This window comes from Sporothrix schenckii (genome assembly GCF_000961545.1).
Source record: "Sporothrix schenckii 1099-18 chromosome Unknown Cont41, whole genome shotgun sequence".
Taxonomy (NCBI): domain Eukaryota; kingdom Fungi; phylum Ascomycota; class Sordariomycetes; order Ophiostomatales; family Ophiostomataceae; genus Sporothrix; species Sporothrix schenckii.
Window position 1 is genome coordinate 89419 of NW_015971142.1, and position 14108 is coordinate 103526.

At 49.8% G+C, this 14108-nt stretch overlaps 8 protein-coding genes and 1 non-coding gene across 9 annotated transcripts; 5 read left to right on the forward strand and 4 right to left on the reverse strand.

Moving 5' to 3' along the window:
* Positions 1–659: 659 nt before the first annotated feature.
* On the forward strand, positions 660–1042 carry SPSK_08125 (glutaredoxin 3; the record flags this gene model as incomplete). The annotated part of the gene is made up of 2 exons (XM_016734768.1): positions 660–807; positions 840–1042. 2 exons carry the CDS (start codon positions 660–662, stop codon positions 1040–1042), a joined length of 351 nt encoding a protein of 116 aa, XP_016590328.1.
* A 427-nt stretch (positions 1043–1469) lies between these two features.
* Positions 1470–2624, reverse strand: SPSK_07667 (uncharacterized protein; the record flags this gene model as incomplete). The annotated part of the gene is made up of 1 exon (XM_016734325.1): positions 1470–2624. The coding sequence occupies one exon, from the start codon at positions 2622–2624 to the stop codon at positions 1470–1472; it is 1155 nt and encodes a 384-aa protein (XP_016590329.1).
* Positions 2625–5274: 2650 nt separating this feature from the next.
* Positions 5275–7998, forward strand: SPSK_07027 (F-box and leucine-rich repeat protein GRR1; the record flags this gene model as incomplete). The annotated part of the gene is made up of 4 exons (XM_016733697.1): positions 5275–6114; positions 6181–6906; positions 6984–7095; positions 7166–7998. The coding sequence occupies 4 exons, from the start codon at positions 5275–5277 to the stop codon at positions 7996–7998; spliced, it is 2511 nt and encodes an 836-aa protein (XP_016590330.1).
* A 472-nt stretch (positions 7999–8470) lies between these two features.
* Positions 8471–8542, forward strand: SPSK_11206. The gene has a single exon. It is a non-coding gene; the product is annotated as a tRNA-Asp (tRNA).
* Positions 8543–9028: 486 nt separating this feature from the next.
* SPSK_08048 (small subunit ribosomal protein S20e) lies at positions 9029–9549 on the forward strand (the record flags this gene model as incomplete). The annotated part of the gene is made up of 3 exons (XM_016734698.1): positions 9029–9196; positions 9292–9433; positions 9509–9549. The coding sequence occupies 3 exons, from the start codon at positions 9029–9031 to the stop codon at positions 9547–9549; spliced, it is 351 nt and encodes a 116-aa protein (XP_016590331.1).
* Positions 9550–10082: 533 nt separating this feature from the next.
* SPSK_07993 (peptidyl-tRNA hydrolase, PTH1 family) lies at positions 10083–10715 on the reverse strand (the record flags this gene model as incomplete). The annotated part of the gene is made up of 1 exon (XM_016734645.1): positions 10083–10715. The coding sequence occupies one exon, from the start codon at positions 10713–10715 to the stop codon at positions 10083–10085; it is 633 nt and encodes a 210-aa protein (XP_016590332.1).
* Positions 10716–11349: 634 nt separating this feature from the next.
* Positions 11350–12550, forward strand: SPSK_07640 (protein hob3; the record flags this gene model as incomplete). Its single annotated transcript, XM_016734299.1, has 6 exons — positions 11350–11362; positions 11434–11530; positions 11607–11680; positions 11716–11890; positions 11968–12026; positions 12156–12550. 6 exons carry the CDS (start codon positions 11350–11352, stop codon positions 12548–12550), a joined length of 813 nt encoding a protein of 270 aa, XP_016590333.1.
* Positions 12551–12939: 389 nt separating this feature from the next.
* On the reverse strand, positions 12940–13320 carry SPSK_08126 (uncharacterized protein; the record flags this gene model as incomplete). The annotated part of the gene is made up of 3 exons (XM_016734769.1): positions 12940–13118; positions 13199–13251; positions 13307–13320. The coding sequence occupies 3 exons, from the start codon at positions 13318–13320 to the stop codon at positions 12940–12942; spliced, it is 246 nt and encodes an 81-aa protein (XP_016590334.1).
* A 185-nt stretch (positions 13321–13505) lies between these two features.
* SPSK_11032 (uncharacterized protein) lies at positions 13506–13745 on the reverse strand (the record flags this gene model as incomplete). Its single annotated transcript, XM_016737252.1, has 1 exon — positions 13506–13745. One exon carries the CDS (start codon positions 13743–13745, stop codon positions 13506–13508), a length of 240 nt encoding a protein of 79 aa, XP_016590335.1.
* Between the last annotated feature and the right edge of the window lie 363 nt (positions 13746–14108).

Here is a 14108-nt window from a genome sequence, read left to right on the forward strand (position 1 = left end):
TTCTCCAGGCCAGCTTCGCCAAGGTCCTACTCAAGCACTTTTGGTCGATGCTCAATTGCTTTCACAAAGCCATTATTCCTTGTCGGCGGGAGCAAGGCTCCACAAAAGGTAGGCTTGAATTTGGCCACTTTCCGCACGCTTCTCTGCTACTCCATGGTAGTTCACAAGCCGAGTTCAGCCCGTGGTGTTGACAAATCGCAGGCTCGTCAAACAATAAATTAGCAAACACTGCCGCACGCGCCCTTTGACAACTTTGTCGTATATACGACCCCAGCATATGTTATGGGCAAGAACGGGATTTCTCTCTCTAACCAGCAAACTGCCATAACGCAAGACCGGGTTCGCGAGCGCAAGAACCAGCTTCTTCTTCTAGTGGCTTATCAATACACTCTATTAGGGACCGTGTGCAAATGTCCGCCCGAACGTATCGACTCGCCTGGCCATTGAGAAGCAGTTCCCGGATACACAAAGGCCCCTCTTTTTGCCCCCGATTGCGTTATTCGCCATCAAACTGTGAGCCGATTTCGACATATATTTCCCCTTCACGGCTCACCTCTTCCACTTCAACGTCACAGTCCTTCCAACTGCACCGACAAAGAAGACTCCCCTCAATGTACTTCTTCAGTCGACTTTTCTCATCATCCGCTCCAGCAGACAACATGGCTGCCACACAGAAAGCCCAACAGCTTATTGACGACAACGCCGTTGTCGTCTTCAGCAAGTCGTACTGCCCTTACTGCCGTAGCACGAAGCGCACACTCGACGGCCTTGGTGCTAAGTACTTTGCTATCGAACTCGACCAGGAGGGTAGGCTGATTCTTCCCCCTTCCCGCACATAGTTTATAAAAGGACATTTACTAACGGAGCGGATTGCATAGAGGATGGCAGCGAGATTCAGGATGCACTCCAGAGACTCTCCGGCCAACGCACCGTGCCGAACATCTACATCGGCAAAAGGCATATTGGCGGTAATTCAGATCTGGAGGCGCACAAGAACAAGGATCTGAAGAAGCTGTTGAAAGATGCCGGCGCGCTTGCTTAGATATATGGTCGTTTCTTTTGGTTTGCTGCAGGATCGGAGGATGCAAGGGTCTTACACGGCTTCTGCCGCATGCGGCTCCCAAAATCTCACTTGCACCCACCTTTTGATGAAATAGATTTGACGACTACTTTACCGCAGGATCTGCCTTAATAGCTAATATTGCAAATAAGAAGCTGCTGCGATTGCAATTCGTTTCTACCTTAATTGTTACGTACCCGGTTTTTAAAGATCTCTTTGCGACTTGAACTCCAGTGTTTCCAGGATACTGGTGAGAGTCCTTACCAAAACAAGATTGTTACTGCAGATATTGTTTGTATAATAGTCGCGAGGCCAATTCTATAGGTTGGAGCTTGATACCGAAAGAAGTGTAGGAGATATATACGAGACAGATAATATATGACAGATAATTTTACAAAGAAAGGCGCCTCTATATAACTTGTGCAGCCACGGTCCCGATCGGCCGCTCAACAAACTCGATCATGCCGTTCGCGATGCTTTGGCGCGCCGCCTCGCTGGCCACATTCGCTCCACCCAGATAGTTCAACCAAAGTGCCCGTGACAACCGCTCATCGCCAACGGTGCCTAGAAGCTGCCGACCCATGGACCTGCCATCATCGAAGATGACACTGAGCTTTCCATCGGAACCGCGCACTAGCATCAGCTCCCGTCCCTTTTTCGCCTTGCCGCGGTTGAAAATTTGGCGGAACTCTCGCATGGATTCGCCAAAGTCTGGGGCGGTATCATTACTCGCTCCCTCCTCCTGCTTCTCCTTGTCTAGGATACGGGGAGCCTGGCTCTTGATGGCCCGCTGAAACCCGTCCCGCAAGTGAGGGAAATCGGTGTCCCGTACAGGGACAATGCGGAACAGTGACCGCGTGGGAACACCCTCCTCGAGTATGACGTCCCACAAGGTCTGGCTGTCGGTAGGATCCAGTAGCGAAGCGCGCAACTCGTTTTTTTCACCGGATACCAGCGCCGTGGCAATAGGGTTGACCCGTTTGATCAGGCGGTTCTGCAGCGCCGCAATGTCGGCGGTGGCCACGTAGAAACCGACGACGTACACTTCAAATTTCAAGAATGTGACGGTGCGAGTGCCGAGCCCAACAAGTGTATATTCTGTGCAAGGTCCGTCGCTGTCGTCTACTTGTGGTACGACAACCACCGCGTCGGGAGGAGGCGACTGTGGTTTCTCGCCAATAAGCTTCAATGGGAGTTCAACGGTCCGAGGAAACTCGGTCACGATGCTGTTGCCTGTGGGCACAATCTCACGGCCATCTTTGTTGTGAACAACAACCTTACGCGCTGCAAGCTCGCTTTGTGGTGTGCCGGTAGCATCCAGTTTCTTCGGGTTCTTTTCCAGCACCTTCTTCACTTGCCAGCCCGTGTAGCCCATGGCGATGAGCCCGGCTACCGACCCAGTTGCCAGGAAAATTAGCCGCGTTCGGTCGTAGTCATGGCGCTTACGAGCCAGATTTGGGACGTTGAGTGTATCATAGGTCGAACCACGGACGCCACTGTCGCGCGAGCGGAGGAACGTCCGGCGCTGGAGGGTTTGCAACAGCTTGGGGCCGTTGTGAGCCATAGCACATCTGCGACCTGGTATATTGAGCAATGGGCTTGAGTCCACCGCTCGCACTACAATTCTTTGCAGCATGATGTATCGGTGCACGGCGTCGTGGTGGTTCTCTCGGATCCTGTGGTGAAGCTCGGATTCAGTCGATGGTAAACGATTGCTGGGAAGTAATAGATGCGAAAGTGGTCTGACAAAAAATCACAGGCAAAGCCAGACGCTAAATGGCGTATTACAGGCAGAGCTGAAGAAGCTAGTTCAGAAGCCTGGGGTTTGTTCGTCAAAACGTCATAACAGGCACTACGCGCGCCGGTTGTGTCGGCTTTAGCCTAGTATGCAGGTAATGAAGGGCGTGTGCGTATTCACGGTTGTGATCGTCCGGGGAACCTTCACTGGATAACGATCTTTGCACAACTGTTCTTATCAATTACCTTTTTTATTAACATTCGTCTTGTTATTCCATCTTCCTATTACACCTGTTTATAGTCGCATGTATCCAAGTGTATTTTTTTTTGACCGTACGTCGTACAGTGCCAACAGCCTCCTGCACATCACAACAGATTTGTGGACGGGTGTCAAACTAATTACAATCACTATTGTGCAACGTTAAAGTCATCTACGCCCATCGAAGTGGGGAGGATTCCTGATTCCTGATCCTTTTATAACACTTATTGTTAACAGTAGGAGTTGGATCGTAGTTCCACAGGATGTAAAACCTACTACCTCTTTTTGTCATTATTGAAAGCGTTGCTCGCCTTTACCAAACCTGTCTCCAGGTGATTCTCTGTAGAATTTGGTGGACACAAGATTACGACTACAGAGAGACGCAATTTTTGTTCCTTACAACAGCAACGTTGATGTACTTTTAAAAGATGTATTCAACGAGCCTGTTTCGCTTAGATGTGCATCCATGGAAGACGAAGTTTTGTCCGGAATGTTGGAGACGATGGGACGGCTATAGACGAGTCTTTTCATCGCTATCACCAATCAACGGAAAATGCAGGACAACGTACGGAATAAGGTGTCGTTCAACACCTAAGAATCTAATCTCATATCACTTTTCAGAAATAGAAACGAACGGTTGAAATGCGAGGAAATCAAAAGGTGGTGTGGCGAAGTGCGGCTAAGCGCCGAACGGCACCTTGCCTTGATGAGACAAGGTGCTCGTGACGAATGAGAGACGGAAACTGATTCTTATTTGACTGCAGCTAAGCGGGCTATTCCTTCCTCGGTCATTTTTTTTTTTTTGGCGAAAGTGACAACAAATTTCAGAGGACCGTTTCTTTAAGAATCCCCCTTTACGTCTCAGGCCGCGACGCCACCTTACCTTACTGCCTTGCCTATTACTTGGCTGTCTTGCGAAATAGGTTGCGGGTGGTGCGAGACACGTCAACGAGCGTTGATGTTTCTATTTGGCGCATCTTATTAATCGTACGTCGTGCAGCTTGATTTGTTCCAGCAGTCTGTTCTCTGCCCCATTTCGCTGCCCGGCTTTTGATTATACACGCATAAAATTTATTCTTCTTCTTCTGTAATAAATAAATAAGGACATAGCAGCCACAGTAAAACTTGCAGTTTCGATTTTCATGATTTGGTCTCGAAATTTACCGAGTTGCTGACATTGTATCGCGCCTTTCGCATTCTCAGCTTTTCATAAGGAATGTTGACTGCTGGATCGTTGCTCGGACAAAAACCAATGAGGTTTGTGGGTCAACTGGGCAGGGAATGGACAGGCTCACAGGACAAGGCTGAAGTAGCCCCACCTATCTGGCCCCTTTCGTCTTCTTCCTGTGTCCAAACCATTCTGAGCACACAATAGGTCGGATACAGGGGCCTAGCAGGCCGAACTCAACTGGAGTAAACAGGCCTATCCGTCAGCTTACCGTGAAAATAGCGGCAATGGACCTGTGACCTTCTGTTCTCGACCCACTGCAACGGGCGCTTCAGCGCCGCACCTGCCCCAAGCGAAATCGAAACAAGTCGCCGCATGGTGACGAAGGCAAGAAATGCCCCCCCAAGGGCGACTCTGATCCATTACGAAGTATTTCCGTTTGCCTGTCCGGCTTCTTTCCTTATTTTTAATCATCTAGCATCATTTCTCAGCCCAACCAAATCCGCCATACGTCTTGTTGCTCATTTGCGCTGTTCTTCCATCATATCGCCTTCACATCCTGACGTACATCGACAATTTCTCGTCTTATTCATCGTTTTCTTGTATGCCTAGCCTTGTTTTCCCTTCAACCGCATCACGGCCTTCTACGAAAGCAACGCCTCTTGCCATCTGAGTTCTCGCCCAGATTTTCTACAACCTGCATCCTGCCCCTCCATTTCTCTACGACAGCGGCACTCTTCCATCGTTACGACACCCTTCCTTTCTTCAAGTTGAACCATTGCACGACCTCGCACTTGTCCTCGTTGAAGCCATTGCCGATTTTGTCGCCCAAGAGGGCTTGGCACGGGGAGGTGACTGCAATAAGTACGAGACTCGCTTTCTGTTTCGCAGCGACCACAAATAAACCTTCTAGTCCCGTTACCTTTGGGCCCAACCTACCTATCTAGCGACAGTCCCGAGAAAGGCGTTTTGAACCCGGCGCGCAGATTTCCCAACCGGTCCCTTAAAAACCAGTTCGCTAACTCACGAACTTACTTTTATTACCTGACCATGGCTTCACCGTCGCTTGACGGCGGTCATCCGAGCGGTAGAGCTTCCCGGCGGCAACAAGCTCCGTCGCTCGATGTCACGGCCGCCCAGTCCTCATCCCAGACTGCTCTTATGACGGAAGAATCGGAGTCAGGAACGGTGCAAGAATCTCGCTCGTCGTCATCGACAAACTCTCCCGCTCCAAACGACAACGAGGAGTCGGACTTTTTTCTCGCCCCCAACGATTCAGAGTCATCTCTTGGTGTCTCCAACCTTCAGGATATGCACGTAGTCGACGATGGCGACGAAAACGTGTGCATCTCCCCCGTCAACCGGTTGCCAAACGAAATTCTGATTTCCATTTTTGCAAAACTGGGGTCCTCTGCAGACCTGCTGCACTGCATGCTTACCTGCAAGCGGTGGGCTCGAAACTCGGTCGACCTTCTTTGGCATCGGCCAGCTTGCACCAACTGGGGACGTCATAAGTCGATCTGCCAAACCCTCGGGCTGCCCAACCAGTACTTTCACTACAAGGACTTCATCAAGCGCCTAAACCTAGCGTCCATCGCTGATAAAGTCAGCGACGGGAGCGTCTTGCCTCTTGCTGTTTGCAACCGCATTGAACGCTTGACGCTGACAAACTGCAAGAGCTTGACCGACATTGGCCTTATTCCGCTTATACAGGATAGCCATCATCTTCTCGCCTTGGATATTTCTGGAGACGACCAGATAACCGAAGCCACCATGTTTGCCATCGCAGAACATTGCAGGAGACTGCAAGGTCTTAATGTTTCGAGTTGTACGAAGATCTCTAACGAAGGCTTGATTAAGCTTGCAGAGAGTTGCAAATATATTAAGCGGGTAAGTCTTATCATGCTGGACGATTTGTTTGCCAGCTATGCCGCTCCTGACTGACCTCCTATTTAGATCAAGCTTAACGACTGTTCCCAGCTGACGGACGATGCGGTTCGTGCCTTTGCGGCGCACTGTCCCAACATCCTCGAGATTGATCTCCACCAATGCAGGCTTATTACGAACGACCCTGTCACAGAGCTCCTGGCACAAGGCCAAACCCTGCGTGAATTACGCTTGGCCAACTGTGAGCTCATAAGTGACAGTGCCTTTCTGAACCTGCCTCCTGAGCGGGTTTATGAACACCTCCGAATTCTCGATCTGACATCTTGCATTCGACTGACGGATCAGGCTGTGGACCGGATCATCACGGTGGCTCCGCGTTTGCGCAATCTTGTCCTCGCAAAGTGCCGCAATATCAGTGATAGTGCCGTCAACTCGATTGCAAGATTGGGAAAAAATTTGCATTATGTTCACCTGGGACACTGCAGTCAAATCACCGACGTGGCTGTGAAGAAGCTAGTGCAGTGCTGCAACCGTATCCGGTACATCGACCTCGGCTGCTGCGTACATCTGACGGACGATTCCGTAACTCGCCTTGCTACCCTGCCCAAACTGAAACGTATCGGTTTAGTGAAGTGCAGCAACATCACAGACGAGAGCGTCAATGCGTTAGCAAGGGCGAACCAACGGCATCGGCAACGGCGTGACATGGACGGGAACGTCATCGATAACCAGTACTACAGTCACAGCAGTTTGGAGCGCGTTCACCTGAGCTACTGTACCTCACTCACTATTCGGGTAAGGTGAACCCGCATACATTCCTAAGCACCCCCAAGGCCTCATTTCAGTTATTGACAGTTCGCTATTGTTGTTAGGGCATCATCAAGCTCCTCAATTCGTGTCATCGTCTCACTCACCTCAGTTTGACGGGCGTTCCAGCTTTTCTTCGAGAGGATCTTGGCCGTTTCTGTCGAAGCCCACCTCCAGGTATGGCAACCATTTGTGGTTTTTATTTAATGTATCGGATAAATTGTGTATGATGCTGACGTCTGCCAAGAATTCACGCTTCACCAACGCGAAGTGTTTTGTGTTTTTTCTGGCGAAGGTGTTTCTGAATTACGGGAACATTTGAATAACCAACCTGGTTATGCTGCATTCCGCGACCGCCCACAAGTCGTCTCGGCGATACCGACCCACCTCAGGACGAATGTCGATTACCTAGCTCCTGCGTCGAATGCTGCGAATGGCCATTTACTGAATTTTGACGAGACGGAGGCAGACGCCCCTACTGATGACGACGGTATGGATGAAGGAAGTGAAATGGTCGTCGATGTACCACCACCACCAGGAGGGATTGGGCCGGTTGCTGGAACTGGCACAAATAATGCCAGCACTGTGCCTATCCCCCCACCAACAACTGTTCCATATGTCGTATCTGCCGGGAACCCGTTACCATATATGCCTAGGGGATATGTGCAACTAGTCAGGTTTCCAGAAGATACGCAGGCAGCTTTACCGCAAACCCAGCCACCTAATGCGCATTTCCCCGGAGCGATTGATTCTGCGGAACTGGGACTTATTCTGGCTTCGGATGTTACGGTTAGTGACAGGTATGAAGCCGGCCCATCTCAGTACCCAATGTCGGTTTCATCATCAGCCGCCAGTGTCGCTCCCGTGAGAGTACCGTTATTTCAGGGAAACGCTCTTGCAGGACCAAGCACAGTATCTGGCCAAAATAACACCTACGCATGGCAATTACCTGCCGCGGTAACCGTCCATGCTGCCACCGGCCCAACTGGCGCAAGCACAGCACCCGTGATGCGACCCAGCTCGTCGCAAGACAACGGGCCCGAACCGCCAACCGGTGGAAGTAACGAAGGTGGTGCATGATGTCATGGCAATTTTCATATGGACATTGAGGACACGAATACTCTTGGTCCCTTTGAGCTATGATCATCACCCTTAGAACGAGATTTATGAAATAAATGGAGGATTGTGGTTTTTCTTTTATTAATATGAGCTTTGATACTTTTATATACATACCCTTGCTGTAGCCTGCTTGAACACGCATATTTCCAATTTGCACCAATGTGACGGATCTAATTTTTCGTGTTTAGCTGCTTAGGTTGGACTTAACGTTGGTCAGGAATACGGCCTCTAATAATGCTATCATGATAGACCACACTGAGTGAAAAAGAAGGGAGTAAAGGGGAAAAGGCTTTTGATTCGTCGTTTTACTTCATGTGGTGTTTCTCAAGGTATTGAATGTGTGTGCATGAGATCCAACGGTTTTACTGGACGATGCAGGCATATAGCTTCTTTATATAGAGAAGAAATGCGAATTAAATTGTATCTAATAAAGTCTCTTGTAGTATAGTGGTCAGTATACGGGCTTGTCACGCCCGGGACCCGGGTTCAATTCCCGGCGAGAGAGTTTCTTTTTGTCAGCTAGAAATTTCCAGTTCATTTTCTTCGCTACTATTTTTGTTCCTTAAAAACTATGAAACGTTGTGATATGTGGGAATGGTGCTTACTGGCAGCATTATTTCTTTTGCGTTTAGAATCATATTTTGTGAATCCTGTAAAGTTATTGTTCGGTTCGTTCCTGTTGTGAAGGCTTAGTTATCACTGCACATACAAATACATTGCACGTGATATTAGCAGTGTCCACCAGAACCACTTTTTCCTTGCCCTACGACGAAAGTGGATCCCACGAAAGTTCGCAAGGACAAAAAAACCATTACTATCGCGAAAAGTTTCCAGGTACCTAATTCTTATTTCTTGCACAACCAACATTCTCGTCATCACTTTGCCGCAGTACCCCAGTGTCTCGAGTCGTGACGATACATCTGTGTCAACTCTGTCAACAACTGTTTCTTTTTCTTTTAAAGAAACCTTACCATCAACCCAAACCGACAACATGTCTTACCAGAAGGGCGAGAAGGACTTTGGCGAGCAGCCCAAGGCTCACCGCATCCGAATCACTCTGACAAGCCGCAAGGTCCAGTCTCTGGAGCGCGTTTGCACCGAGCTCATCGAGCGTGCCCGCTCCAAGGACCTTCCTGTCAAGGGCCCCGTCCGCCTGCCGGTACGTCAAACGTTACCACTCGAAATATGCTTGATAACGTGTGCTTTTGTTGTGTACTGAACTGTTGCTAACGACCTCTCTTTCTCCTCCCACAGACCAAGAACCTGAAGATCACCACCCGCAAGACCCCTTGCGGTGAGGGTTCGAAGACCTGGGATATGTACGAGCTTCGCATCCACAAACGCCTCATCGACCTGCACGCACCCACAGAGGTTGTCAAGTCTGTCATTGTCAATAGTACGTCTCTTTTGGATCAATACACCACACAATAGTTGATGCCGAGCAACAGTACTAACGCATTTTTCTTTTCAGTCGAGGCTGGCGTCGAGGTCGAGGTCACTATTGCTGCTTAAGTTGTGTCGTTGACTAAGCCCGTTACGGCTCGACCCTCGAGTATATCGTCTTTATTGCCTATGTGGTTCGCCATCTGTTCTGTCTAAGAAAAGCATTGCTTTTTTGCTTTCGGATAATTAGAAAGGTTCTGGGATATGCGATTGAAATTAGTGGAAAGGGGCGTTTTATCTTTTCCCTACGTCTGCTCCAACGCTTGACCATGGAGTGAAAAGGAGGCATATAACCAGGAGACAATTAAGAAGATGGGTTGCGCACAGGCTGATTATTTGTAGAAGAGCTTATCATTTTCTACATGAAGCACCAAGGGTATTAGCTTGCTCCAGGTTTTAAAATAAAAAAAATAATAAGACGAAACTTTTCTGTGTATGCCTTTACGGTGAACGTGTATCGTAACTGTTTGTAACCCGTGTAGGTTTTTGCCGAGCATCTATATATCGTGTGGAAACAGCTTGGAAGAAAACTGTTCATTGTTTTTCCCTTGACCGTTTCCGTCCTTGTCCGTCTGCTTGGTCCTGGCGCCTCTTCGGTGCTACTAGAGTTCCTTTGCGGCCCATTGTGTTTCGATTGTCCGCAGTGTCTTAACAAGGCCTGGCCCGAGGCTTTCGAGTGCAGAACGCTCTGCAATTGTCATCTGACGTAGGACATAGTCGACCACCGCATCCCTGTCTCGCTCTTCCGGGCGGCCGATGCCCACTGATAATCGGGCCCATTGTGCTCCGTTAACCTCGCTTGGTCGGAGTCTTGTGGCAATGCTCTTCAGGCCATTATGCCCACGCGGACTGCGCGTCCAGGGTCGTACCGAGAGATCGCCGAGCTCCATCTCCAAGTCGTCGTGTATGAGAACAAGACCTAGTTTATCAGCCGGTCGAGTCGACTCTGTGTCGTCCTGGGCCTTTAAAGCGCCTTTCCATACTTTTGCAACCCACGGACCAGAAACGTTCATGAGTGTTGGGCTTTGCATCAGCGTATATTGAGTACCTTTGCCTGCACCTGACGTTGTTACTGGTGCATACTTGCCAGTGTACAGCCGGTTCGGCGCAAACGGTGGTAACATCAATTCACGGCGCAATGCCTCGAGCGCGACATGGCCGGCGGAGTGCAAGGTGTTGAGATATACTCCTGGGTTGCCAATACTGAGAACAAGAACATGGGATATACCGGCCATTGGAGGCAATGGTGTTCTGGACCAGTGATCTTGGGCACGTAGAGTATGTCCGCAGAGTGTCTAACGTTTGTATTGCATTTGGTTAGTTTCTCGTGGGGATATTTTGTAGGAAGCTCAATTTGCGGTTAGCGGAGATGAATAGCTTAGTCATCTCCACAGCCTGCCTATTCCTGCGGTCGCCAAGATAGGTCAGCGGTCGCTGACGTAGGGCCTGTCTGGCAGACTCCCCGGCCCCTCTCGAACGCACGGCCACTCGTACGCCCTGGCTTGGTGGTCCCACAGGCATATTTGGGCTGAGTTGCCCGCCTCGCCAGCTTTTCCCTGGCTGCCTTTCCAACTTTCGCATCCGACGACAACTCGGCGACATTAGACTTGCCCAGTTTCATTTCTACGGCTGATTGTCCTCGCATATCTGTTATCCGTATCCAAGGTCGACTTTCCGACGCGATTTGCCTGCGTACCCGCGGACTCGATTGCTCTGGGACACCATCCTCAGCATCCTCGCTCAGTATCTAGCTTGGATCATATTTGGACATTTCCATTTCGAGACAGCTTGACATTCTGCAAACGAACGAACCCCGTCCGGCTTTTTTTGAACGAATATATTATATTCGTCGTGTGGAAGTTGCCTATCATGTCGTGGGCTGGTATGTCGCCGTTGACGCCCGATTTTTGATCGCGGACTCTGTACCTGTTGGAGGTCGCTAACCCACCGCAGGTTTCAAGAAAAATGTCAACCGCGCTACGACGCAGGTGATGATGAAGACAGGTCATGTTGAGAAAACGAGCGATCGTGATTACGAAGTGGAGGAAAGGTAAGCCGCCGCAGCACACTTTTTCCCGAGTATCCCGAACGACAAGAACGACGTGGTACTGATGTATGACGAACAGACGATTCCATACAATGGAAGCGGCGGCGACACGGTTACAAAAAGAGGCCAAAGGATACTTAGACTCATTAAGAGGTAAGTTGGTTCTGCCTACTCAGGCTACTGAGCAGGAGGCGATTCTGACGCCGAGATCATAGCTATGACAGCATCGCAGATGCGGATTGCCGAGACAATCGACGCCTTTTACGGTGATGCCGGAGCCAAAGATGGTGTGAGTCGAAACTACAAGCAGGCGGTGGAGGATCTGGACTCAGAAACTATCAAGGCTTTGGATGGCCCGTACAGGTAGGTGTGATACTCTGGCTGAAAGCAAATGTCCCTCAGCACGACTGTACTGAGCAGTACTGACCATTCGTAAATAGAGCTACGGTGTTTGACCCCATCTCGAGATTCTGTAACTACTTCCCCGACGTCAATGAATGTAAGTGCCTACGTGTGCCTGCACTGTCTGCGAGGCTGGAGATCTGAGTTTTTTCCCCTGGCGCCATTCTACATCTTTTGAATTGTACTCGATGTCTGACATTCGACTTTCCCCCCTTTTCTCATTTAGGTATGAAGAAACGCAGTCATAAGCTGCTCGATTACGATGCCCTCCGTGCAAAGGTCAAGAAGCTTGTCGACAAGCCCGACAAAGACTTGACCAAACTCCCGCGTGCTGAAAAGGAGCTCGACATGGCGAAGCAAGCATACGAGCAACTCAACGAGCAACTTTCCACAGAACTACCGCAACTGATCGACCTGCGTGTGCCATACCTGGATCCCAGCTTTGAGGCACTTGTCAAAATCCAGCTTCGGTTTTGTGCCGAAGCATACAGTCGGATGGCACAGGTGCAGCAGTATCTAGATGCTGACACACGCGATCAGTATGCCAATGGTGAGCTTGATACACGGGTGGAGCAGGTGCTACAGGAAATCCGGGAGTTGAGCATCAGCGGAACGGTATAGAAGAAGAACTGAACTACGGGAGACGTGACGACACTCTATATTTGGGGCGGCGGCCAGGGACTGGATGGACAGGGGCCTGTCTATACGTAATGCACCTTTTGGCGTATGGGTGTTACGTCTTCCTTCAGAGTTTTGCATTTCATGGATGGTGGTCGGATGGCTTAGGTGACAACATCTTGCAGGGTATCGTTGGATTTTGTTGCGTTTCCTACACTTCCTTTAAACAGAATTTTACAATATTTCTTTAAAACATATTCTACTTCAAATGTTTTCTTGGTAATATAGCAGGTGCTGTGTCTCTTGTGCTCATTCTAACAACTTCTTTACCGCTGCTTAGATCGAGAGAAGGTTCCCAGCGAACCTTATTTGAATATGGCTACACTTCCAAATTACCTTTCCTTAGACCACTGCAATTCGTTAGCTTCCACGGTATCTAGATGCTCGCCGCGAGTCTTCTCGGTAATGACCCCGTCAATTTGCGCTTTCCCTGCAGCTGTGGCGTCGGTCCAGATGACTACGACGGTCTCGCCTAACATCGAGTTGATTTTTTCCAGGAGAGTCGGGCAGTCTGACAGGAAAAGTTAGTGGACGGATAGAGAAGATTGGGACGTAAAGCCATATGATGCTTACATCGACGGCAAAACGTACGACACTTTGCTTTTGTTTTGTCGTAGACCACGAACACAAGGTAGAACTTCCAACTGCGACGGTGTTAGCAGCAGGAAGAGATGTTGGAGGAACGGAAAGCGTACGTACCCAATATCGGCCATGGCGGCGGTGGCTGGTGTTAAGAGGGAAATGGGGCCGATGTACTAAACAAAGCCACCCAGAGCCATTCCCTTGGCACGGTCGGGTACACCACGGCACAGTATACAAAAGCAGTGCTGTCGATACAGACACCGTAGCCAGAGACGAAGAGGAACAAGAAGAGAACGGCAGCGGCGTTGCCACTCCTCTAATCGCTGCTGGCGTACTTAGCCACAAGCGCGGTCTCAATGGTGGTGGAAAGTAAGCCGATCCTTAGCAGCGGGCGGCGGCCAACGCGGTCCATAATGAAGACGGCTATAACGTTGACGGATGCACCAACCACTATATAAACTGCGTACATCAGCAGTGTCATGCTGCCAGACATGCCGAAGTTCTGGTATATGAGCACGGAGTAGATGCGGTGGCGCAGAGACGGCTTATTAAACATGTGCCACACGGAGAGGTCGGTCGAACACAACCTGCGAGCGCATTTGGAAGAGCTCTTCCCTGGCCTGGGTCTGATTTGGGTCTCGCGGATCGTGGTGCAGGCGCTCGGTGATGACCTAGGCTTGTCAGCACGGCCCTTTCAGAGAACCATTCGACGATTTTAGAATGCACATAATTTTAGATTATCGTAGCGGCGCATAGAAGACAATTTACGCGAACGCGGTGACTCGGGGAACGAAGGTGAACCGATGATTAGAATCAGAGGGAACAGGCAAGATAGGGCAAGAGGGAAGTGCCAGGCAAAGGTGGCAATCGTGGCAAAATAAGTCTCGTAACCGAGCTTGTGTATTGTTTGTTAGGAAAA